The sequence below is a fragment of the Boleophthalmus pectinirostris genome, unplaced genomic scaffold (genome assembly GCF_026225935.1).
Source record: "Boleophthalmus pectinirostris isolate CB_2022bp ecotype Guang Dong unplaced genomic scaffold, ASM2622593v1 HiC_scaffold_10, whole genome shotgun sequence".
Taxonomy (NCBI): domain Eukaryota; kingdom Metazoa; phylum Chordata; class Actinopteri; order Gobiiformes; family Gobiidae; genus Boleophthalmus; species Boleophthalmus pectinirostris.
The window spans coordinates 24,550,681-24,577,924 of NW_026570971.1; the positions used below are offsets into that span (position 1 = coordinate 24,550,681).

A 27,244-nucleotide genomic window follows, 5' to 3' on the forward strand; every position below is an offset into this window, starting at 1 on the left:
ACTGGATTTATTTCTTCAGACAGCGTCCAGGGCAAAGAACCTTGGTGCTGGCGGCTCAAACTACACTAACTTACATCACTTATGCAGAGAAGCGATGGAGGCAGTATATTCATAGGGAATGGCAACCTAAAGTAATTGGTTTAAAAACGCTGAATGTGAGCAGAGAGGATGAAGCTGTGTACTTTTGTGCTGTGAGCCTCTTATCTACCACAGTGAGACAGGAAGAGAAGGCAGATGAACAAAATCTATACACCTGCAAACACACACACCACAAACATAACACACTTCAGTAGTAGGATTGTGAAAAAAGTACTTTAAAAATCACATAAATACAAATTGGACATTTCCTAAATATTTTTAGAATTGCTTAAGTTGAGATAATTGAAAATAAGTTTTAAATGTTTGTTTTATGTCCAAACTCAGATGTCCACTAGGAATACTAGAGGCCACAAGGAGGCAAGAGTGAGCCTTGTGCAAGACACTTCATCCACCTTGTCTAGTTTTAATGTGGTGTCTCCCAGAGTGATTGGTGATGATCCATTAAGACAAAAATTGTACTCAAATAAGAGTAACATTACTTAAACATCATATTACTTAAATATAAATAATTAAAGAATACTGGTCCAAGAAATTACTCAAGTAAGAGTAACTTAAAGGTTAACTGTCTGGACATAACATCTGATTTATCGTTTGAACTGAATTACTGAGCTCTTAATGGGCTATGGGGTGAGTGTTTAAATAAAGAGAATCCTGAGAAATTATACTGAGATCCCAATAAAGATCATTTCTCTTGATTCTTTTTATTTAAACCCTCACCCCATAGACTTTTTGGAGCTCCGTGGTTAATGAAATTAAAAGGACAATACATTAATTAATTTAATTTAATTAAACAATGTACAAATCTGCTTATTTTAGACAGACACAAAAATTTGACCAAAAAAAAATTATTTCTCATTTTTTTAAAAACACGGCACAAGTGGCTGAGTTTCCTTCAGGCACTCCAGTTTCCCTCATCAACCCAATACACCAAAGGTAAAGTTCTTCACTTAAGGTAGTCCTGACCAGGCCTAACTCAAGATCTGGAGATGAGTCCTCGGGTGCAGTGTAGAGACAACTGCTCCTGACAGTTTGCCCCAGAGCAATGGGTCAAATGCAGAGAATAAATTTTCTTATGGGGACAATAAAGGTTAATCTTAAAAGTGCACTGTATAACTTTTTGCTTTGGGGGTCCGTCACCTGTTTGTTTCTATGGATATGTCATTGCTCTGTCTGGAATGTTCCTCAGTATGACATTAAACAGTTCTACCTTACATTTATTCAGGTGGTTTTATTGATCAAAAATACCTACAAAAACAGACTTTCTGACTGTGAGTGGGGTCTCTCCACAGATCTGACCTGTGATTTAGCCTGGTTTGGCCTCCCAAACCCAAAACTCAAGTATTGTCAATAAGGACTGTACAAGGAGAAGAAAATGGTGAAAATACTGTTGAATATTAAACATTGTGAACCGCCAACCTCCAACTCTCAGCCAATCACCAATTTGTAAGTCTATATTTGGTCACAGCTGTGGGAGACAATGTGACAGTGAACTGTGATCACTCTCTGGGTTTAAACACAGACTGGATTTATTTCTTCAGACAGTGTCCAGGGCAGAGAAGCTTGGTGCTGGTGGCTCAGTCTACACTGACTTCCACTATTTGCAGAAAATAGATCACAGCGTCTATCTAAAACACAGCAATTTGTAGAAAAATATTTTCAAAATATCATAACTTATGTACTTATAAAGTTAAATCTAAGGGAGATCTCTATACTGGAGCTATTTATCTGAAAATCGTATTGATGTTTTTGAAAGATTTTCACGTAAAAGTAAATTTAATTTTTAAGTAAATATTAAGTTTTGAAGAAAAAAAAGTAGTGTCCCATCTTTTTTTCAACTCCGTTAGACATTTAGAAAAAAAACTCATTAAATCAGGCTGTAGTATAATTATCTAAATCTCTGTGGGCCCTGTTTGTTACCTTTACTCCACTGAATGCAGCACTACCAACACATAGCCTGGTCACTTTTACACATCTTTATATTTAACATGGACAATGATGAAATTTCTGAAGTCACAGCTGTAAAGTGTCAGCTCCGTCAGTCCATTCTGATCCATTTCTTAAAACAGAACTGGAGTGAGTCTAAGCCTTCAGTGAGGTCATAAAGGTAGCTTACATACTGAGCAAAAAGAAACTAGATGCAATGTACCATATATGTTTAACAAGAAAAAAACTGGCATTTTTGTCAACCCCATCAGTCATCAACTCCACTAGATTTCATGCCTGATAGAGCTGATCGATGGAGTTGACAAATCCCCCAGTAGCCTCCAACTGTGCTAATAAAATATTATTTGTGATCTTACAAATGTGTTAATTTAACATTTCACAGTTTAAGTTAGACATTATATACTTCCTGGTGATAAAAGCATGCAACAGTGTCTCCATGTTGGAGCTAACTGGTTTTAAGCTTTTCCAAAATCCTGTAGGAAGAAGGGCAATAACGTCTTTCCCCTTGATAAAATTCACCAAACATTCTCTTTGTTCCGGCTTTAAATCCTCAGTCTCAGGAATCGTTGCCAACACAGAATGTATGACTCTTCGCTGATTGGCTGGTGCCCGAACTCGGACTTCTGGGGTTCTTGCAAACCATCTCGTGTATTCCAATTCCTGACAGAGCCGCTGGAGAGAACTGAAATTGAGTGGAGGCACTAGGTGGTGCTGTCCTGGCTAAAGTTTTCCCTGGTGGGACAATAAAGTTTATTTTGTCTGACCTGGATTTTGTGATATTCTTTGAAAATACCAGATACTCTATAACAAATTTGTGCTAAAGTTTATGTTAAATTTAAAGGCCTTCAATTACATTAACTTAATCAGATGTTGCTTCAGTAGTAATTTACTCTTACTTGAGTCATGGACAACTACTTCTACTTGAGTAATATTATTTGAAGCAATGGTACCAGTTTATGGCTGCTCTATTCACTTCTGGCTGTAACATTCTGGTTTACAAAAAGCAGTACTATTAAAACTCAGATGCTCTTAGCTTTCATAAATGTTTTCAGTGCACACTGTTTTTTAATCACGTGATCTGGCAACTCAAAAGAGTTCATTCCTCTTTCTGGTTGAAACTTTTTAATGTTTTAAATAATCTAAAATAATTTTGTTACTGAATAAATCAACATTACACATTTTAACTAGTTTACTTCATATCAAAGGATACAGAAAGTTTATGTTTATGTATTGTAAGTAATGTATTTAAACCTCTTTGGTCTTCTTCTAGGTTTCTTCTCTGTCTGCTCTATTCTCAGCATCATATATTCTCTCTATAGCTCCTTTGTGCATCACTATGTCACAATCATGTTGATGCAGTGTCACTTTCTGCACATAGGGGGCGATCTACCCTCAGTCTGGGAAGGTCATATAAGGTGACACAATATAACTACATATCTGTACTTCCTCCAATTCATTTCAGTCACTCAGGCCCCAATATGTTCAGACACACAATCACCTTTCTGGTGGTTTTGTTTAGATTACAGGTCAAAGGTAAGATCCATGAAACTTTACATTATGTATTTACGTATTATCGTAGATTTTTTAAATTACCATTTATATTTCAATTATAGGTCAAGTTGAGGGTTCAGATGTGACCCAGGATGGATTGATTTGGGCACAAGAAGGAAAAGAAGCCACAATGAGCTGCACTCACACAAAAGGAGCTAGCTATAATCAAATGTACTGGTATAGACAGCTGCCCGGAGAAACTATGAGACTTGTAGTTTTTACATCATACCTCAAAGATGACCACGACTTTGGAGATTTCAGCAAAGAGAAATACTCTGCTCAACGGGCCAAAGCTGAAAGTGGAACATTTACAGTGAAAGATGTAACAGCTGCAGATAAAGCCATGTATTTCTGTGCTGTAAGTCAACACAGTGAATCAAACTCATGCAAAACCTCAACATAAACATATCAAGAGTCTGGGTGTACAGTGTATCAGACCACAACTGTCTGAATGAAGACACACCCACCTACAATGCAACTACTCTAACATATGGTTTTCTTCATTAACACAAGAGTCTGTCTCCAGCTCAGACAAAATGGGCTGTTTTAATGATGAGTTTCTCATCTTACTTTTACTCATCTTTTTTAACGGTATGATTTTTAAAACATTATCAGCATTATTTTGTGAAACTCAAATTATTATCTCATTGCATCATAGATGTATGTACTGTTATGTTTTTAACTACTAATTTAAACGCAATTTACATAACAATACTTAATACTACGAGAATGCTTTTAACTGTATGTGCCTTTAAAAAAATGGAAAAACTATTTTCCTCTTCATTTAAGCAATTTATAGATTTACAATTCCTGGTATGGGGACCATTTTGAGGACATTTCACCTTTCAAAAGACAGAATATTTAGTTTTGAGTTGTTAATTGCTATGGTAACAGTCCAGCATTCATAGCTAGATTTCATAATAAAAAAATCTATTCACAACATAAACATAACTTGTATTTCTCTGTTTAGGTGTGTGTTTTTCCAGTGTGATCCAGAAGGACATTTTGTGGGAATCGGAAGGAGGGAATGCCACACTCCACTGCAGCCACACTAAAGGATCTTCTTATTTCCAAATGTACTGGTACAGACAGAGACCTGGAGAAAACATGAGACAAATCGTATTTACAAGAACCACATCTGAGCCTGATTTTGAGCCAGATTTTAGAAATGATAGATTTAAAGTTACCAGGCCAAATGCTGAAAGTGGGACACTGACAGTGGAAAAGCTGCAGCCCGGAGACAGTGGAGTGTACTTTTGTGCTGTCAGTGAACACAGTGAAACAAACTCATTTCAAACATGAACAAAAACTCAACACAAACTAATACAGAAGACACCTGCTGGATTTGGCAAATACTTATTTACTCCACAGTGGCTGGTGGTGGGAAATAAAACCACATGAGTGAAGAAAGAGTACTGCGATGCAATCAAACCCCTTGTTGAATCTTAACTGAATATTGACATTAAAAATAAAGTAATAATGTGCATGTACTGTATATAGTACTATAAATATTACTATATCAATTCATATTTAATGATTTGTCTTAATCCAAAAATTCCATCCAACAGGAATTTTAATATGGAATGGTCCAATATAATGTGCCATTCAGCACCATGGACAGGGATAGAGGTGCACTAACATTTCTCAGCTTCCTGCTTGTCTCCATAGTTGTGTTATTGCTTTGCCTAAATGTTTCACAGTATGGGATTAAACTTATCTTTCGAAAATGGAGAAAAGCAGATGATATCACCAAGTCAAGTTACTGGTCAAATCTGTGTAGAAAAGACTGATCACTTCCAGAATGCATGTTTTTTTTCAAATTCTTTTGTTTGTTTTTATAACTGTAATTGAATAAATGAAAAAACATTGGTTAAATGCATGCTATGGAATACAGAATATTTCAGACAAAGCAATAATGTTACCTAGAAGATCAGATTTTTTTTTAAGCCACACCAGAAGATTCTTTAGATCTAATATAATGAACTATGCCAAAAAAAAGATGCCTATGAATAAAATAAAGAAATAAATATCATAAAATCTTCAAAAACAGACTCCAAGTCCAGAGACAGAGCAGTGCATACAGTTAGCATCATGCACCAGTGAAATGTTGTAAGTATCAATTCTGCTCATTGTAAGGAGTCATTCAGGAATAACTATGACTTCAAGACTTACTTTTGCATCATGACATATGCAATTTTAGAACACCTTTTTGGCTTTAGTGGTACTAACAAAGAAAAAAAGATGGTAGACTATTTGCTGTAAAAACTTTATCACACAAGAAATATTGAAGTAACAGCCACACAAGTGAAAGCATTTCTTCTTTCTTATCACATTGTAGTGTTTTGACTGGATTTGTATACATTGTACAAGTCTGCACATCCACTGATTGAAACTCCTCCTGTATCACTGTCTCATCCCTGAGTTAGCATCATGTTCAGTTATGTCAGTTATAATCTCTTTAGTTACACTCCCTCTGTGCTTTTCAGGTAAGATTAAAACACTTTTATTGTACTTAATCAAAGGTTTTTTCATAAATTGTTGGATTTTTAACACAAAACATACAAATAAAAAAAACAAACAAAAGAAACCCCCTATGTAACTTTTATGGTGGGGGGTCTGCTACCTAATTGTGTCCATATGTTGGCATTAAACTTATCCATTTCTATTGCTCAAAAAATGTGAAAAACATGCATTCTCAATGTGAGCAGACTTGCCTCTCCACAGATCTAAACTGTAACTCTCAGATAGCTTGTTCTGTTGCTGTCACTTGCTATTATTAATGGAGATTGATAGGGTTAATGCTATATTGTAGAAGTCCAGGCAAAGTTGAACAATCTCATAGAAACAACCAGGTGGCACATGCTCCACAAGAAAAAAAAAATTACACATTGGATCTTTAAATTAAATTAACTGGGGTCAAATACATAATATGATTTTTTTTTTTTTACCTTTTTCCACAGATCAACCTAAATATGCTGTCACCCATAGCCCCAAAAACATCATCACAGCCCAAGTGAAGGTCATAGTGATAGACTGCAGCCATTCAAACTCAGACTTTGACATGATCCTGTGGTACAGACCTGACCTCATCGCTTATGCCAGATTTTCCAGTTTAATTGTAGAAAACAGATCTGAATCCTTGTATAATGACAGTGGGAGTGGGTCCAGTAGAGCGTCTCTGCATATTTTGAATGTGAAAACAGCTTCAGACAGCGTTGTGTATTTCTGCGCTGCCAGTAGCCACAGTGAGAAGTGAGAAGAGAAATACTGACTAATAACTGTGATCATGCACCTGCTATAGGCTATTTGCTATGTTGATGTAATATCATACGCATTAGGACCATTGGGGGGCGCTGTTTTGCCACAATCAAAAACAGCACAGGCAGAATCTCTCTCTACAATGTGATTTTCAGCTGGAGAGTAATAACTTGATACCTGTATATGTAATTTTTACTCCAGTTACATAAACAAAACAAAAACAAAAGAATATAATGAACTTAGACAACCAAATATTTTAAAGGTGCACTGTGTAACATTTCTGGTGAGGTGCCATTTGAATTTTCTGGAATGGCATTAAACTTATCTTCCATTTATTCACTTACAAGTGGTTTTCTTTCAAAAAATTCATTGAAAAACATGTTTTTTAGCTGTGAGTGGGCTTGCATCTCTACAGAGAAAAGAAAGTGGCAAACCCTCCACCAGAAATGTAGTGTACCTTTAAATAAAACATTTAGCTCCTCACTGAACAAGAATCAATAGGAATAGCAGTGTCACAGGTACCTCCCACTTTTTCATTCTAGACTGAACAGTGTGTATATGGATAGATTTCAGTGTGACGTAAAGTACAACATAGATAACAAATCATGGGACTTCATATCCTTTTAATAGCCTTTGAAATTATACTGGCCTCAGGTATTATATTGATATTTATTTTACTTTGTATTTATTTCTGTGTGTATTCTGTATCGGCATTTTTGCTACTGTGTGTTGTGTTTGTGAAAATATTAATTATTATGATTTTTTTTTTTTTTCCCTTAGGCTCCACTACCAATGTCCAGCAATCTCCATCAGATATAATCGCTGACATGGGAGAACCAAGTGCAATAGCGTGTTCTCACAGTGTTCAAGACTACACTGTTATATTATGGTACAAGAAGACCAAAGACTCCACTCAACTACAGTTTCTCGGACACATGAATGTGATTGGCGGATTTCCAGTGACAGGAGTAGATGTGGAGATGAAAGGGGGAGCATTAAAGGGCCAAAAGTGTACTTTAACTATTCCACAAAACAATGAGAGTGCCACGTATTATTGTGCAGCGAGTAGCACAGTGAGAAAAAGAGGTGTGCCCCACTACAAAAATATTCACGTGATTAAACTGGGCTCACATTTGTACTTGAAGCATGAAGAACAAAGTCAAAGTACAGGAAATAATGAACAAAACACACAAACTGAACCATAGAGGGATCAGACATGTAAAAACAGTCTACATGAATTGTTCATTTACCTTTGACTTATAATGTATTAAGGGTGAACTGCACATTTTTTCTGGTAGAGGGTCCAGACATAGTGCATCTTTAAATAAAATGAAATATTTATATCCTCAGTGCTCACTGAACGAGAACCAATAGGAATTGTGTTTCAGGTACCTCCCACTATTTCAAAAACCACATTAGATTGAACAGTGTTTATATGACGCATACAACATAGATAACTAATCATGGGACTTCACATAATATTAATAGCCTTTAAAATTATATTTGCTTCAGGTAATATTTTTATATCTATGTATTTTGTATGTATATGTTTGTTACTGTGTATAGTTAAATAAATATATGTTTCTTTTTTTTAGGCTTCACCACCAACGTCCTCCAATCCCCACCAGATATAGTAACTGAAATGGGAGAATCAAGTGAAATAAAATGCACTCACAGCAGTCAAGATTTTAACCGTATATTATGGTACAAGAAGACCAAAGACTCCACTCAACTACAGCTTCTTGGGCTCATGAATGTGAATGATGGACATCCAGAGAAAGGAATAAATGTGGAGATTAAAGGGGGAGCATTAAAGGACCAACACTGTTTTTTAACTATTCCACAAAACAATGAGAGTGCCACGTATTATTGTGCAGCAAGTAGCACAGTGAGAAAAAGCAGTTTGCCCCATTACAAAAATATTCACATGATTAAACTGGGCTCACAGGCATTTGCACCTGAGGGACGAATAACATAGCCAGATCTGATATAAAAGTACAGGAAATAATGAACAAAACACACAAACTGAACCACAGAGGGATCAGACATGTAAAAATAATGTGGAGAATTATGACACCTGCAAATGTGGATTTCAATGCATCAAAATATCAGAAATGTCAAGGTTTTAATACTCCGGTAGAATAAACTTGGGGGAAGTCAATATAGAATACATGAATTGTGCTGTAGCTTTAATGGAATAAGGTAGATTACACAGTGTTATTTTTATCATTTATTTTATCAGATTATATCAACACAAAATATAGTAACTGTTTACCTTTGAATTATAATACATTAAACATAAAAGTTTTTGTAAATATCCATAAACAATAAATAGTCTAATTTATTTTTTGTCTACCTTCAAGGCACTCAAAGCTCTGTACATCAAGAAGCCACTCACCAGTTCACACACAAAACACTGGGGGTGAGGTGGGTTAAGTGTCTTGCCCAAGGACACAATAATAGCATTCATGACCTGACCTCTCAACCAATGATGTTTATGCCGAGAGCGGGTTTTGAGCCGCAAACCATCAGATCAGTGAACAAACATTCTACCATCTGCGCCATATAAAATATATATTGATTTGTGTCTTGTAGACGGTGCTGCAACTCATGCACTCAATGTGACATTACTATCTGGAGCATTTTTAGTAATTATAACTTAGCTAAATTATTGATTAACAAAATAAAAATTAATAGAGGGATCTAATCTGTGTGGGAAACATTTTAACAGATATTTTTTTCTGTAGTAGTCTACCACATAGCAGCATACATGTAGTTTCAGAAATATTGAAAAATCACATACTAATTGATAATAAAACTATCAAAACTAGATTCTAATTTGAACTAATTTAAAGTATCAACACTAAAAGAATCACATCAACAGGACTAAAATTAACCTTTCCTGAATATCTAGAATGACCATGAGCTGTATCAGAACAAATATGAGATCACACAGACTTGTAAACGCTGATGGATCACTGAGGGATTACACTGATGTAAGACCACATTGTAATATAAATAAAGAGTGTATTTATAATTGTCATGGTATCGGTATAGGTATTGAGTATTGCGTCTTAGTATCAAAATCAGGTTTGAAATGTTCGTACTGTCACAACACTAGAGCAGTACGACAGTTAAAACAGATGACGAATTGATGCAGGATAATTACTAACTAAACATCCAAGTCTCATAAAGTCATCATTTTATATAATAAGGATAACATCTCCATAGTGACAAGTAGGTGATGTATACCCTCCAGCAGAAAAGTTACATAGGGCACCTTTAACTCTTCCCATACTGTAATGACATTCAGACCCAATCACACAAACACACGTCTTAAACTTTGAACCAGCACCATACACATAACCAGAATGAGGCTCTTTTGGATTGTGTGTTGTATTGCAGGTATTTCTTTCAACTTTAACAAGATCTAATTTTTATGTGTGTGGAATTTTCATTTTCAAATCTATTTTGAGGTTGCTGTGTGTGTTTTGACATCTACCAACCCAAAGACCTATTTGCACTCCCTGAACGAAGAGTAGAGATGTCTTGTTCTTATAATAAAAGTGACCACAGGGTGACGCTCTGGTACCAAACTCCAAGAATAGCTGAATTACTTTTTGTTGGATATCTACACTATACTTCTCTCTCTGTAGATGCACAATTTGAGAAAAGACAGTAAACAGCAACTACACAATCTATAGGCCCGAAAGTATACTGTTATGTTTTGTGTGATGGAAACTATTTTAAAAAACTACATTAATTAGCTGTATTTTTTATATTGTTTCTTGTTTTTTCAGGTTGCTGTCTTGGTCTTAAAGTCCACCAATCCCATTCAAATGTAATCCAGAAACCCAATGAAAAAGTGCATATATATTGCACTCATGAGAAAACGGACTACAGGCTGATGCTCTGGTACCAACAGCCATTTGGAGACACAGCCATGAAATTAATCGGATATTTATATTTTAAAGATGTCACTATGGAAACGCAATACCATTAGTGGTGATTTGGGGGGAACTACAGCCAAGAATGGGTCACTGTCAGTCCAGTTAGAAGGACCGGAGCAGAGTGGAGTCTACTTCTGTGCAGCCAGCCAAGCACATCAATACAAAGACAGTCACAAAGTGAACAAAAACTATAGGTTTGATATTTTCATCAGTGGTTTTCAATGAGAGAGAGAAAGAGAGAGAGAAAGAGAGACAAGAGGGAGAGAGACAGAGAGAAAGAGAGAGAGGAGAGAGAGGGGAAAGAGAGTGAGAGAATAGAGAGAGGAGAGAGAAGAAAGAGAGAGAGAAAGAGAGGAGAGAGAGAGAAAAGAAGAGAGAGAGCAGAGAGAAGAGAGAGAGAGAGGAGAGAGAGAAGAGAGAGAGGAGAGAGAGTGAGAGAATAGAGAGAGGAGAGAGAGAGTGGGGGGGGGGATGCACCTGCTGTTGTGGGTTTATTTTGGTTTGGGATTATCAAAAGTACAAAAGTATTCTCACATATTTACTGTCTGTATTAAATTTCAAATGAATCGTGTTCTTAACAGAAAGGGTTTCCTGTATAGTTCTAAGGTCAGGACTTGGACACATGAACACTCTACTCATTTTTGAAGTCTTCTAATTTAAAACAGTATTATTCCATAAACAGTTTAAACAGTCCAGGTTGGCATCATGTTGATAACGGAGAAGGCCTTGAAAGACAAGATGGTCACAGTATCAAAGTCCTAACAGAAACAAGACGTCAACACTGGCAGAAAAGAAGGTGTCCTTGGTACAACTTTGCTGGAGACGTAAAATTCCACAACAGTTATGTATGCATTTGTGGAGGGAGAATATATTGGACTTGAACTTCTAAAATTAAATTGTATTGTAATGTGTCTCAATAAAAACGTGTCTGTAGCTGTGTGGGGTTTGTGAAGTAAGAGCCCTCCTCTTCCTGTCTATCCTGAAGTAAACCTCAGATGTCTGTGATGAGACGAGACATTTTCAACATGAAGTCCACTGAACTTATTATTCCTTTAATCACCACATTCATGATTACAGGTATGAAAACATTTCAAAATGACATCAATTTTATTTAATCTGTTAAACAATGAAACATATTTTTATGACTCTCTTTTGCAGCTGCGAGTCTAAACCAACACAAGGTCCTCCAGACTCCTCCTGATGCACTTTTTGAACCTGGGTCTGAACTAAAACTGACCTTGTCTCACCAAATCAACAACTATGATACAATTTTATGGTACCAGAAATTAACTGGAGACACCTCACTCAAACTTATAGGATACATGTTCTACAAAAACCCTACTGTTGAAAATACATTTAAGGACTTATTCTCTGTCAGTGGAGATGGGGAGAAGGCGGCTCATCTTCATTTCTTAAACGTGACTCCCTCAGATAGTGGAGTGTATTTTGGTGCTGCAAGCAGAGGCACACAGTTATTGTAACCAAGGAAATACTTTCACAAAAACCTCTGAAATTATATGTCTGATTTAAGGGCCCACATTCCGCTATTTTTTTTATTTATGTCATCATAAACCTTGCATATTTAGAGTTCTCTCAAACAGAAAACACTCTGTTCTACCCTGTGATGTCATGTGGTAATATGCTCCAGTGTGTTTTTAAACTCCATACATCTTCACTAGAATCATGTGAATGATTTCAGACCTAGAATTGCTGCTGACCTAAGGGTAAAAGGTAGCTGTTAACTTGAAAACGACTACAACATAGCATCACAAGGTGGAACAGAGCTTTGGATATTGAGCTTTGGAGTTATAGACAAACTAATAATAAAGGGTTACTCAAATATGCGTGCATGAAACAAAACACAACTCCAGGATTGTTTTTGAAGAGGTAATAAAGTACTAACCTGGTTTAAGCTCACAATATGTGTAATGTAGGACCTTTAAAGCTTCGGAACAGAAAAACAAAAGGAGTCAGTTGACTTACCAATATAATTTATTCACTGGTCACTGGAGGATTTGCCCAGATAATGGGATTGGTTCAATATTGAACATTTTGCAGATATTTAGCACAGATTTATTTATTTTTTTGGTACTGTCCCAGTCTCTGTGTGCCCATGTCTCATTCCCAGTTTGTTTCAGTGCATCAGATCTGAAAGTATGTAGTAAGCTCATTTGTATACTTCACTATAACTTAATGTGAATTAGGTCTGTATCATAGATTTTAAATGCTTAATACTGGTAACTGCAAATATCGGTCACAACAGCAGTATAACAATTAGATATCGCATCAGCTCAGAAAATCCATATTGGACCATCCTATAGTTAACACTGTAGAATTGCTAAGTTAATTCAGATAAAGGCAACTACAACATTTGTTACAGGCATGTTCTATATTTTTATGTTTTCTGAGATATTATTTTGGTCAATGAGAAAAGAGAACCAAAATAAAACATAAAAAAAAAACAATTAATTAATTAATTTAAAAATAGGATCTTTACTTTTCCTGGGTTAAATCAAAAAATGTCAAGACAAAGAGAAAATCTAGTATTTACCCAAAGACTCAAGGATGTATTGTTAAAATGCAATGCAAAGTGAACAGCAGATGATAACTTAAGTTCATCTAATGTGTTTGTCCAACCCACTGATCATGTGACCACACCTTTACTATGAGCTGTGTTCACCACTATAGCTCTGAGACAACAACATGCTGTTCCTTGGTCTGTCTCTGTCTCTGTCTCTACTGTTCCAACTAGGTCAGTCTTTCTGATGTGTTTTCTTCTTTATTTTTATTGAACTTGAATTTAATCAAGTCTAATCTAATAATGTTCTGTACCCCAGGTCTTTCCATCACAGTTCTTCAGCCAGTGAGACACATATTTACTGACCCTGGCTCTTCCATAAAGATTGACTGCAGTCTGGAGGGATATTCAATGGGTAGTGCTGTAATGTACTGGTTCAGACAGAGGGGCTATGCAGAGATAGAGCATGTTTGTTATGAATACGATAAAAAAAATGATAATTTTGAGTGTTTACTTGATGGAGCCAAGAATAACTTTTCTGTAGTGATCAGTGATTTGGCCACAGACGACACAGGGATGTACTACTGCGCTGCCTCTCACAGCAACACATTCAACCACATGACTGCACCAAAACACTGAGGCTGCTTCTGAGGAGAGGACAGAGTCTCATCAACTTCAACTGTTTGTTAGTCAAACCAAATGTATAATAAAAATGAAATTAACAACAATGTTTCTTTTTTTCCACATTTGCAACTAACCTCATGTCAATATGTGTAATATGTAGGCTATGTAGAACTTAACCCTCATTTGATATTCATAATCGCTTGGTGCTTGCATGTATAATGATAAATAAAGACTTAACAAAGTACCTTGTCTTTTCAGACAATGGACAGTCCCTCCAAATTCACATGCTGTTTTATATTTAATTAAACACATTATAATCATGTGGCCCCACACTGACCTCTACAGGCAACATGTGTCACTGCACAGCAAGAAATCAACAGTTTGGACCCCCCAAAGCACATTTATTGATAGTGAATTCATGCCTCAGTCTTCATTTATTTAAGTTAAAAACATCTGACCCAAAAATAATATTGTCACCAAAGTCTTAATGCACTACATCACATAAAATAGCCACACACTACACACTGGTCTTTTTCAGTCAACGTAACAGTTAGAGCACTGTTTTATTATGATATTATAAATAGTAATATATAATAAAAATGCAAGAACTTTGGCGAGGAGAAAATTCTGTTTGTTGACTGGCCAAAAGTTAGTTTGGTTGAAGACGTTTCACATTCAGAACTGCAGAAGCAGCTTGGATGAGCTGTGAAACGTCTTCAACCAAACAAACTTTTGGCCAGTCGATAAACTGAATTTTCTTCTCGCCATGGATTCTACCTGAATGACTGAAGGATTTTTCACACTAAGAACTTTGCTCAAAAAAATACAAAAGACTGAGTCAGAAAGACTCCACACAGTGGAGTAACCGCAGCTTTGTCCTTTCACACGCGTCATGTGACGTACGTCATGTATGTGCTGTACACAAACATGTCATGTCCTATATCTTCTTCCTGTTCTTTAAAAAGCTCTTCTCTTTGTGTAAACTCAGTGAGATCTATAGATATGAGCCCAGCAGCTGCTCAGAGGAGGCGCTGAAAGTGGAGCTTTTTGTATGAAGTGTTTTCATGGTGGGGACAGGGGGCACCGTGATACAATCCTATAGAGACGCCGTACAAAAACCTCTGAGCTCAAACACAGGGCTGTACTGACTGGACTGGGACAGGAGCAGACAGGGACAGGACAGAGGCAAGGCCACATGGACACTTCCCTCTCTGAAGTGGACACTACTCTCACTGGAGTCAGAGGCAATCATACAAAATGTAGATTTTTCATGCAACTGTCTCCAGATGTTTGTGGGTCTCATGAGAAAGACACAGATCTGTGACTGGAGCAGACGCCTGTTCAGGAGACAAGACAAAAGCAGTCAGAGCTGTTTAGCATCAGAGCCACAGTCTGGTCTGAAGAACACTTTGTTTTATGAATGAGATCAGAGGAACAGAGAAATTTGAAGTTTGAGTTTTGATCTGCACAAACAGCACTGTGACCTACTCTGATCCTGCGTACTTCGGATCAGGCACCAAGCTCACTGTTCTAGGTAAGTATTATAATGTTTATGTTTGAGTTTGGTCTTATATTAAGATATTATAATGTTTAAGATTGAGTTTGGTCTTATATTAAGTCAAATCACACATATGCTGAGTGGATACAGATACATTTGCATGTAAGTCAAATGACAGTGAAAGACGCTATATAGAGTTTGTTGCTCTGTAATGGTGCACTGTGATAATGTGAACGAAGCTTACTTTGGGACAGGAACCAAGCTGACAGTTTTAGGTGAGTAAATACAATAAAAAGTTTCAAATTCAACTGCTGTGGTGTGAAAAACTGCCATTTGAGGCTGGGCTTCATATGATGAGTTTTTGATATCAAACTTGAGCTCTGTGCCAACTATGAAGCATATTTCGGCCAAGGCACCAAACTGACTGTTCTGGGTGAGTAGAACCAATGTAGCCTGGAAATTATAACATAAAATAGAAAGTGAATAATGTTGGTTGTACATATGAGTTGATATTTAGTAGTTGAGTTGATAAAAGTAGCTGGTTCAGTGTTATGGCAATGGCTGAGTACAGTGTGCTAATACTGGCACCGAGGCTTTCTTTGGTGGAGGAACCAAGTTAACAGTTCTGGGTAAGACATCATATAATATTCATTTAAATACCTTGAGTGTGCTCTATGTTGGGACTATTTGCGGTATAGTAAATTATGGATTAAATCACACATTTCCATATTACACTGGCTGTTAAGTTATAGGAAAGAAATCAAATGCTCCAGTGTGATTTTAGTATTGAACAAGTTCACTGTGACTCTAACACTGAAGCCTACTTTGGTGGAGGAACTAAACTCACTGTTTTAGGTAAGGTCTGTGTGTTTAATACATAATTAGTCTGACACAGTGAGTGGATGTATGGATGGACTGAGTTATTATGTCAAGCCTTATTGCTGTGCTAACAACCGAGAAGCTTACTTTGGCCAAGGAACTAAACTCACTGTTTTGGGTAAGTCAGAATGCTGTAGTTATTGGTAGCAGTAGTAGTAGTAGCAGTAGTAGTAGTGTTGGTAATAATACTAGTAGTGGTAGTAATATTAGTAGTATGTATGTATGGACGGTCCAGTTGGTGTCTATTGATAAGCACTCCAGTATTTGGACATAGTATTTCACACTGTGACTGGCTCATATGAAGCCTACTTTGGTGGAGGAACTAAACTCACTGTTTTAGGTAAGTCAAAATGTTGTAGTAATTAAAACTAGTAGCAATATCAGTAGTAGTAGTAGTAGGAGCTGTAGAAGTATGGTGTCTGTTGGTAAGTACTGCAAAATGTATTTGAGTATTGAACCTTCACGCTGTGAGCCAGTCCTATGAAGCCTACTTTGGTGGAGGAACCAAGCTAACTGTTCTAGGTAAGAAATCTCCTTGAATTGCAAATTAATTGGTATAAAAAGACATATTAATATGCACAATTGTACTGAACAGTGACTGAAGTCTTCATGTACATGTATTTGCAGTAACTGCAGTAGAAAAATCCTTTTGATTCAACATTTGGTCTTGAATTCAAAATGGAAAAACACTGGGGTACATTTTGTAAGCAAGAAAAACTAAAATAGGTCAATAACAAACTGTGACTGAGATTCACAATTTAAATATTTACTACTACTACTACACGATTTTAGTTTGTAAAGCAGCCCAGGCCCCATGCAGGTGTGACAGTGGTAAAGATGTGATAATATTGAGGAGAAAAAGTAGGTGGTTTTTGAACAGTTAAGGCGCTCTGTGCTCGTACAATGAGGCGTACTTTGGAGCTGGAACTAAACTCACTGTTTTAGGTAAGAACAATGTACTTCAAATAGTTCAAACTATAGCTGCAAATACAGACATTGTCATAACCTTAAATACATATAAGATTATGTCATATTTAGACAACTCTTTTGTATGGTAATTGATCTAATGTCCCACTTAATGCTAGGAGAAGTGGAGCTAAGTAAATTCTAGTAAGTAAATGTTTGGCGCTATGCCCAGAGTTAATAGGTTCTTATCATATCCATATATTACTGTGAGCAACCAGTACGAGGCTTACTTTGGAGACGGGACCAAACTGACTGTATTAGGTAAGAAAATGCAAAAAATACTTCTAAATTCAGTTCTAAAAAGCTGTGTTGTAAGTTTCAAGTAAAATACACATTGAAAAGTAATCACAAACCCTGCGTGATCTAGCATTAAATAATGATCTACAATGTTTCAATTCATGTCACTGTAGTTGTAATGGTATTTTGTTTTAGATAGGAAGTTAGGTTAGCTGAGAAAATAGTTGAGGAGGTTGAGGTTTTGACAGTTGCCTTGTATCAGTGTGAACAACTATGATCCAGCATACTTTGGAGAAGGGACCAAACTGACTGTTTTAGGTAAGAAATCTAAGTCTAAATTATTCTCTGCAGTACAATGCAAATTATGAATACTTGGTTAAAAGACAACGAGACAAAACTTATGTTAAAGATGCATTATATTAACAGACAGTAAACAAAAAGATAATGTAGAATTTAAGATATTTCTGTGTCTATTAAGTTGTCCGCTACAGAGTGATTCTCAATAGACATTTTAGTTTCTTTCCATACGTGTTGAGATGTTGGGGTTTTAACAGTAGGGCTGTATCAGTGTGAACTACAATGAACAAGCTTACTTTGGAGAGGGAACTAAACTCACTGTACTGGGTAAGTATTGGACAAAACAATAAATATGATCAAAGTTAAAGTTAATCTGTGCTTATGCAATATAATAGCTCTCATTTTTGTTGAGAATATAGTTATTGCAGTGTTATAGAGAGATTGAAGCCAACTCTGAAAGCAAAAACAAAATACTGACTGAAAACAAAAGGAATTTGTTCTTTGTCTTAAACAAAAGGAATTTGTTCTAAATACAGGAAGCTTAATATGCAAAGTATGATTTTGTGTAATATTACAGGATGTAAAAATGACAAGAAAAGAAGTTTAACATACAGCTTTATGAAGAAAATGTGTTTAGTATTTAGGCTACGGTAAAATCTTGTAAAACTGTAAAAACAAACCCTAACCCTAACAAAAACAAAATTCTAACAATGTGTTTAGTATATTATTATTATTTATTTAAATGTGGGAACAAAAACATTTTTACTATTATAGTAAAATGTTCTCTCTAAACGCTCTACTGTCTACATATAGTGTGAAATAGTTTGAATGTTGGTTTGAAGTCTAGCAGATATAGAAAATATTTTTTTAAAGCAATGGAAAAGTCTGCAATTTTGACAATACAAATGACAGCCAAGTTTAAATTACAATTATTATTATTATTATAAACGTATACAGGAAGAACACTTAATTATTCTAAATATGTTAAAATGTTCTTTATATGTAGACAATACAACCTGAATATGCAGTAATTGTATTGTATTGTATTTATTAATTAAAGGGACAATGCATATTAAGACAAGATAAAGCAAAAGAAAAAAAAAATCATGTACTTGTAAATATGCAGGATTGTAACTAAAGCTAATTTCCACCCTTAGATCAGCTACATAACCCACACAATACACAAAACAGGGCAAAAGATACAATAACAGCTTCAACAGGCAGGTTCATACACTCCAAAACAAAGGCATACAAACTTAGAAGATTAGTATTAAAGATGCACTGTGGAACTTTTTAGTTGGAGCACTGTCATTTGTCATTTCTCTGATTAAACAGCTCTACTTTACATTTATTCAATTACAGGTGGTTTAATTTCTCAAAAATACCTAGAAAAACAGGTATTCTGGCTGTGAGCGGAGTAACCTCTCCACAGTTCTGACCTGTAACTTGGTCTGGTTTGGTCTCTATGAAGATAGAAAGGTTTAATACCATACTGTGAATTATTCCAAATAAAGCAATAACATCTCCATGAAGAAAAGCATACACACACACAAGCACATGCACACACACACACACACACGTACACACACACAGCATTCACATCTATTTACAGGTGTATATACAAATATGACCCTGGTTGTGTGCATTTTAACTTTTCTATTTTTTCTCCTGCAGAAAAAGGCCGCAAAAAACCACCAACAGAGGTTAAAGTTTTTCCCCCCTCTGAGAATGAGAAGCCCAGGAACAGTGGAGAGCATAAAGTTAAAACATTGGTCTGTGAGGCTAGTGACTTCTACCCCGATCACGTGACAGTGTCCTGGGAGGTTAACGGAGAGTCCAGAAAAAAAGGGGTCTCTACTGACGACGCTCCCCAGATAAAGGACTACAATTACGCCATTACTAGCCGCCTCCGGGTCGATGCAATAGAGTGGAGCAGCTCAAAAAACTGTTTCAAATGTGTTGTCAAGTACTACGACGGGAATGGTTACAGCAATCACACTGATCATGTTTGTGGCATTGACAGTAAGTCCAAGGAATTTAAAATGGTCGTCTTCAGGTAGAAAATATCTAATCATAGTTTTGTTTTTTCAGGAAATGTACAGGATGGTGAAGATGGCCTGACAAGAGGTACATAACATATACTATACCAGGAGGACAAAGGGGTCTGGAGCCTCTTGAATTGTCTTCTTAATAATTTATATTAGAGGGGGGCTCATGAGAGGCTTCTTAGCCCGGGCCCCCAAATTTCTGTTGACGGGCCTGTACTATATTATTTATGCTGTTTGACTCTTTGGAACTGCACTCTCAAAAAGTGGATCGGGTCCCAAAAGTCGAATATTTTTCAGACAGTAGCCTAAAGATTTTGATAAAATCTACAGTTTTGTGAGTATTTTTAGACTTGGATTTGATTATGAAAAATGATTTAAAGATTTACAGACAGAACGAGACAAAAACATACTGAGAATGTAGCCAATGTATGTAGCCATGTAGTTTCGATATCTTAATCAGGGCTAGCTGGCTGTCTGGTAGATTGCGAAACAATAAATCCATTTGTTTTTGGTTAACTGTCTCAAAATTTGCATCAATTAGTGAGCAAAACAGTGTATTAGCAATTACATGCATTAAATAAAAAGTTTCAACATGTAGAGAAAGCATTTTGAATGAAATGGTAGAAGGATTTCTGTAAGAACTTAAATGGAAAAAGTAATAATGCATTTACTGAAAGTCATTTAATGTAACACATGCTTGGATAATATTCATGTGTCTTATGTTTGTGTTGTGTCCACAGAGACATACCTGAAGGATTACTCAGAATGCCAAGCTCTCATATGTGGTCTTCATTGTCAAAGGTGTGGTCTATGGGCTCTTTGTCGCTTTTCTGGTCTGGAAGATTCCGGTTGGTTTTAAAATATTAATTATTTCACAAAATTAATCAATCCTCAAAGTCTTGACGAGTAACTGTGTCTCATCTTGTTTTTGTTCCAGCGTTCAAATGGAAAACAAACCTAAGTCCAGTGGAGATTGAAGTTAACGTCTATAGAAGAACCGTCTCGTTAGTGTAACCAGAACTGATACTTAGTGCTTAGTTTAGCAGATCATATTTTGTATAATCCCTATATATTTTTATCTGGCATTTCTAAATCTGTAGTAGCAGTGAGTGCATTTTAATCCTTCCCTAACCCACAGTCCAAAGCACTGATGTGTTAAAATGTGTATCTAAAAATATACTGAGTTTTAATAGTTGTGTATTTGTAAACAGCTGACTATTCACATATCTGCTTAAAGCTTTATTTGGGAATATTAAACTCAAGTGTGATGTATGTACATAATGGTATCATTGCATAACTTTTTAATAAACATATTTGTCCTTATTTGTCTTGTTGATGAGTTTGGAGTTAGATTACTCAGAGTCATATCTGTTAGTTCAGTTAATTTAAGAGATTAAGTGAGGTCAAAGGTCATGACCCTATAAAGTGCTACTGTACATGAAGTAGCAGCATTAAAAACAGCCGCACTTAAATGAATGCAATGAATAAATTGGCTATCAGATTGGTTCAGACAAAGACAGGCAAACATCGGTTCAGACAACGTCCTAGACCAGGAGTGGGCAATTATTTTTTTCCATGGGGCTACATGAGAAACAGAAAACATTGCTGAGGTCCAGGCCAAAATGCTTAACTCAGTTCTGCATAATATGAATTGTATTTCTTTATCAAAAGCAGTAAATAGCATTGTTTTGATGAACTCGTAAGACTGGTAAGAATTTATGTTATGACTAAGCAATGAAAAAGTGAGGTTGCCTTACAAAAATCTCTATGCAATGCAGCTTTAGTCCATGCATGAGGTAAAATCATAAAATATGTTTATTTTGTAATTCCAAATGAGCTTAAATGGGCCAATCAGAGTCAACCAAAAGGCTGTATGTGGCCCGGGAGCTGTACTAGGTCTGTCCTAGACATATAAAAGGATGTATAATACCAAAATTTACTGATGGTTGTAGGCCAAGAAAGTCTCATAATGTCTAAATATTTAAACAAAGCTGTTCTGTAGTTACTTAAGAGATAAATAACAGCTATATAACACATTTGGGTCAGTTTTGTCTTATGTTACTTTTGTTTAAAGGAAATAAATGCTATTTCCAGTCTATGCACTGGTATCAGTTAATATCAGGTATCAGCATACAACATACAACTGGAGCTGGTACTTAATGTATCAATTTTGGTATCTTAACTGAAAAAGTTGGATCGGTGCATCTCTAAATATGATCTATAGCTTTTTATGGTCCTGTTCTATAAATCTGCTCTGTAAGTCTGTCCCACTTCTGTAATTACAACACTACATAGTTTTAATAAACACAATCTCATCATCTGCCTCAGCATCTGTTTTTCTCCTGTTATTTAAAGCAGCTGTTTTCTCACAATTCTCCGGCTGTATTTATGAGAAATATTTAACCTATAAAACTTTAGTTATTGTACAGAGCACAGAATTATGTATTTATTAAATATCATAAAACAAGACAGTTTGTAAAGTTGAAGGGACTGTTTCAGCTAAAGAACATTTTAGAATCATTATGCAAAATAAGTGTAGATACAAATTTTAGCAGCAAAGTGGATATTTCAAAGGAGACTTGTTATGAAAAAATTACTTTTTAGAGTATATGGTTCTTCTCCCTACGCATTTTCTCACTCAAAGCTGTATTTAGTGTTTCATGCATGTTTGAGTAATCTTTATTCTCCTGCATTCAAGACAAGTCATTGCTCCAGTCAACCCTTGCCACCATCAATATTTGTATTCACCATAATGATCCATATTATATTATATTATATAGCAGACAAAAGCACTATCTGTCTTCTTTAATAAACAAAGAATAATACAAACAAAGCACCACCTCTGTCACAAACACAGAATAAAATAGAGACATAGATTAAAAACACAGAGTAAAATAGAGACATAGATTAAAAACACAGAGTAAAATAGAGACATAGATTAAAAACACAGAGTAAAATAGAGACATAGATTAAAAACACAGAGTAAAATAGAGACATAGATTAAAAACACAGAGTAAAATAGAGACATAGATTAAAAACACAGAGTAAAATAGAGACAGATTAAAAACACAGAGTAAAATAGAGACATAGATTAAAAACACAGAGTAAAATAGAGACATAGATTAAAAACACAGAGTAAAATAGAGACATAGATTAAAAACACAGAGTAAAATAGAGACATAGATTAAAAACACAGAGTAAAATAGAGACAGATTAAAAACAGAGTAAAATAGAGACATAGATTAGTGCAAATGCAGCAGTAGTGACAGGAAATGAGTCTGTGGTGAGTCAAACAGGTTCAAACAGGCTGTTGATGTGAGAGGAGACAGGACGTGGTTACCGCTTCTGCAAAAAGGCAACATTCAACTTTAACCACAAGCCCCGCCCCCCTGCACCTGCCGCACATGTCGCACCCACGCATGACCCTGTCTATACCTCAAGCCAAAGCCAATTTCAGAACAAACATCTGGAAAATATGATGTTTATGTGTCAACTGAACAGTGAGTTTGACAGGTATCTAGTGCAGCAGTGTGTAGGCTTCAAACTGATGGGGGAAGAGACAGTATGAGGGGAGAAGAACAATTAACTTTTCTGAATAACAGGCCCCACTGAGTGTATACTGTCTACTGTAATGTATCTATGTTGTTGTATGCATGTCAAATGAGCTCTGTATTTGTGAGAAAAAAAAACATATGTAAGTGTGTAAAAGTAGAGGTGAAGAGCATATCAAGTTGTTGAAGAATGGAACAAACATATGCTAAGGGTATAAAGTGATTCATCAGTATAGTGGGTAATTTTTCTGATGTCTTATTAAACCTTAACTAACATCTAAAGACACATTTCTGTTGCATACAGATATTCCCAAAAGACAGAGATACTTGTGTTTCATCAGTATGGTCTACCCTATGTAAAAGTCTACAAGATACATGTGTTGTGTACATGTTTGCTAAAACATAATGTAAATAAACATTGAGAAAATTAATAAAGTGATGGCACTTCTGTCAAGTTAGTTGGTCTGAGGGTAAAACATACTCTCATAGAATCTCATAGCTGGGCTGATTTGTGTATTTGCAACAAAGATAAATATATTGGTATAGTATTATATTGTGTGCATTGTGTAAGCTGTTGTGTGCAGCTTTTAAGAACAACTGCACTTAACTTAACTGCACTAATGCAATTAATTTCATTTTAAATGGAGATTAAAATTCAGTCCTTTGGAATAGTCAGGACCTCAACAGTAGGTTTCCTGTCTCAGTAAAAGCATGTACAGAGCTCATATTTTAGAGGAAGACATTTGTATTTGTTTTTAATAAGAGAAAATACAATCTACTCACCAATAGCAATCTAACAAGATGATCTATTCATTTTCACCTACAAGTCTGCACTAGTCTGTCCCAGTTATAACACAGCCAGAGTTTTAATAAACCTGATCCGTCATCTGTCTCAGCATTTGGTTTTATGTTTATAATGACATTATGAAAAGTGGAAATAGAAAAAGATGAATGTTCCTGTTCTGAAAATACCCAGAAGTGATAAATGAAGTGACTGTAAAACACAGCATATTTTGGAAGAAATAAACTGTACAACAGAATTTAAGAGCAAAGAATGAAATACACAATAAGTCAAAAACTCTATTCACTTGTATTGTACATAAAATTCCCCTGAGGGAAAAATATACTGGTAAAATTACTTTCTGAAGCACCTTGTGTGTTTTATGTGCTTACAAAAATGAAATCTTGTTCTGACTGGTGCCATCCAGTGGGCGTTTATGAAACAGCAACCACACTCTCCTTCACTATGGGCAATTTAAATTTAGATCTGCTGTAGATATTGTGAAGTTTTTGGAAGACAATAAATAGCACCACCTGGTGAACATTTATGTAACTATAAATATATGAAATCAAGATATAATGTAATGATTTGATTGACTGTTGATTAACTGTTGTAAGGTTACAATAATATTTCGATGACATTTAATCCCACAACCCTTTTAATGATAAAAATACTTCAATAAAACCTACTAATTTCTTTAAAGCAGGAGTGTCAAACATATGGCCCAGGGGCCGTATCCGGCCATCCAAGACCTTTAATCTTGCCCTCGGCTGATTTTCTACTAAAATATTTTAATTATATTCTCTATTTAAATATTGGTAATTTTCTGCGCCACTTAGCAAAGCAGCGTCTCCAGCGCCTCTGTGCGTGGACGCCTCCCACCAGAGCAGCACAAATGAAGACTTGCATCTTTCCAAACACTCTTAAAGGACGATCGTTTTGACTGTTGACCGTGACACCCTCATCAGCAAAATGATTAAAATGAGAGAAGTGGACGCCGAGTGCAGGATTTCCCAAGAAAAATTGACTTATTCCTATTTGCATAGAAGTTAATGTTAAAACATTGTGTTGAAATTGCATTTTTCTTAAAGATTCAGGTTGTTATATATTATATATTATAATATTTTGTAAAAGAAAGAGTTCATCAGTTAAAAAAGATTTCTGTAATAGATTTGTGTTTTTCTGCACAAATATATGAACTTATTATTATTTTTGGGGTATATATGCCATAGGTTTTCTGATCCAGCGCCTTTGGGATCAAAATAGGTTGGATACGACCCCTGGACCAAAATGAGTTTGAAACCCCTGCTTTAGAGCCTGTTATAATGTTTGACGCCAGAAACACTGTATTGTAACTGAGCTGCACTTCCCTCTGTGTCCACCAGGCGTCAGCAGAGGCCCTGTCCTTGCTCCTTCTGTGTGTGGTCTGGCCCAGCCTCACTCCTCTTGTAAAAACACTGAATTATCCATTGTGAGTCTTTGTCTTTGGTTTGACTTAAAGAACAGGAAAGTGAGCCATAATGTGCCGTAATGTGCTTTAATGTGTCCATCAGTGGCCTGTGTCTTTGTTTGTCTTATCACCAGGGAGACGGCGCTTTGATCACGGCTGGAGTGGCTCTACACACAATAAACTCCAGTGAAGGAGCAGGGCCAGTAAACGTCACACGTACACTTCAAGTACTGTCTCTGAGTTTAGGGCCACTGCACAAATGAGGCAAGAGGTTTGGACCTAAACAGAAGAAATAAATTCTACACTAATGGGTATTATATTTCAAATGACTTTCCAAAATAAGATGGGACATATTCAAACTTCAACTTTTCCTATTTCATATATTCATAGAGGGTAGGGATATATCGAAAATCAGATATCACAATCTATCCTGTGGTGATATACAAAATACATACAAAATATATATATAATTTTTTTTAACAGGACTGCAATAGTTGATAATTGTAAAAAAATAAAAAATAAAAAAAAGGAACTTGCTGTGTGAAATGAAGTGTTTTTCCTTGTTTTTTCAGTTACTAACAAAAGTCAGTTTTATAAATGGACATAGCTAGCTCGCTTCCGGCTCCATTGGCTCTGGCTCCAATTGACTTTACATTCAACAACTGTCACCCCTTTCTGTAACTGCTGCAATGAGCCTCGTCATTTTGGTCTTAAAATGTTTGTCTTAACCCGCTTTACATAACCCCACAGTTTTTATTTTGCTATTTTGTCCGTAATTATTAAATTCCTATTCCTGTTATTATGGAACAGGCTTCTGATTCATTCCTGTAACTGCTAGCATCATGGACTTCATTTGACTGGAGCTGAACACTATAGGTGACTTCACACTCCCTTCGTCCACTTTTTTATACAGTCTATGGGTTAAACATTAAATACTGACCTTATAGATACGTTGATAAGTCTTTAATGGCAAAGTTCTTTACTTCTGCAAATCCTAGAAAGTCAATTGTGTTTACAGACATCTTTAAAGCCCATAATAATAATAAGAGGAGCTGTACCTGGAGGGCTCAGACAGAGTGAGTGACAGCAGACAGCAGAGGCATGTTCAGACCTGAGTTTGGTCCACAGGTGAATGAGCCGAGGGCTGGGCAGGTTAATTGGTGGTGTCCTCTGTCACAAGATGTTCTGTTTTGGTCTCCTCTGCAGCTGGAAAATAAAAAGACGTGGTTTTATTTACTACAACAGGGGTCTGCAACCTTTTCTCCTCTGGGCTGAATTTAAAATGACTACTTTTATTAGTAATATTAGTTTTTGTTCACTTAATGGAGCTGCATTGTGATAGAGATTAGATACTTTTTGTTATATCATGAACATTTTCTTTTTAAACATTTTGCTATTGAATGTTTTGCTTCTGATTGTGCTCCACCTGTCATCAGTAGAATTTAAGACTATATCAGTGACCCTTTTACACTTAAAGATGCACTATGTAACTTTCAAGTTAAGGGTCCGTCATCTGCTTGTTTCTATTGATATGCTTCGCCTTGAATGTTCCACAATATGACAGCAACCTTCCATTCATTAAGTTACAGGTGG

General features: G+C 35.9%; 1 protein-coding gene and 2 gene segments (V, D, J or C); all 3 read left to right on the plus strand.

Annotated features, from left to right (window-relative positions):
- The first annotated feature begins 3,516 nt into the window (after positions 1–3,516).
- On the plus strand, positions 3,517–3,997 carry LOC129409388 (T cell receptor beta variable 10-3-like). The segment is given in 2 exon segments: positions 3,517–3,576; positions 3,657–3,997. Coding segments are annotated over 2 exon segments (396 nt in total).
- Positions 3,998–13,460: 9,463 nt separating this feature from the next.
- LOC129409223 (Ig heavy chain V region 6.96-like) lies at positions 13,461–14,105 on the plus strand. The segment is given in 2 exon segments: positions 13,461–13,554; positions 13,640–14,105. Coding segments are annotated over 2 exon segments (369 nt in total).
- Positions 14,106–15,585: 1,480 nt separating this feature from the next.
- Positions 15,586–21,192, plus strand: LOC110157518 (T cell receptor beta chain MC.7.G5-like). Of its 4 annotated transcripts, none has more exons than XM_055154681.1 (5): positions 15,586–15,717; positions 19,496–19,843; positions 19,913–19,948; positions 20,610–20,717; positions 20,807–21,192. In XM_055154681.1, the coding sequence occupies exons 1-5, from the start codon at positions 15,654–15,656 to the stop codon at positions 20,881–20,883; spliced, it is 633 nt and encodes a 210-aa protein (XP_055010656.1). In that variant the 5' UTR covers positions 15,586–15,653; the 3' UTR covers positions 20,884–21,192. The 4 variants fall into 4 exon arrangements, with proteins under 4 accessions (XP_055010656.1, XP_055010650.1, XP_055010646.1 ...); XM_055154675.1 differs by lacking the exon at positions 15,586–15,717 and adding an exon at positions 16,086–16,297; XM_055154671.1 differs by lacking the exon at positions 15,586–15,717 and adding an exon at positions 16,323–16,439.
- Positions 21,193–27,244: the final 6,052 nt, after the last annotated feature.

Bases quoted from the DNA above. Each gene is read 5' to 3' on its own strand.
- LOC110157518 (XM_055154669.1), top strand. From the start codon at position 17,440: ATGTTTGGCGCTATGCCCAGAGTTAATAGGTTCTTATCATATCCATAT. The intron at 17,549-19,495 runs GTAAGAAAATGC...TTTCTCCTGCAG, and splicing joins GACCAAACTGACTGTATTAG to AAAAAGGCCGCAAAAAACCA. The intron at 19,844-19,912 runs GTAAGTCCAAGG...TTGTTTTTTCAG, and splicing joins TCATGTTTGTGGCATTGACA to GAAATGTACAGGATGGTGAA.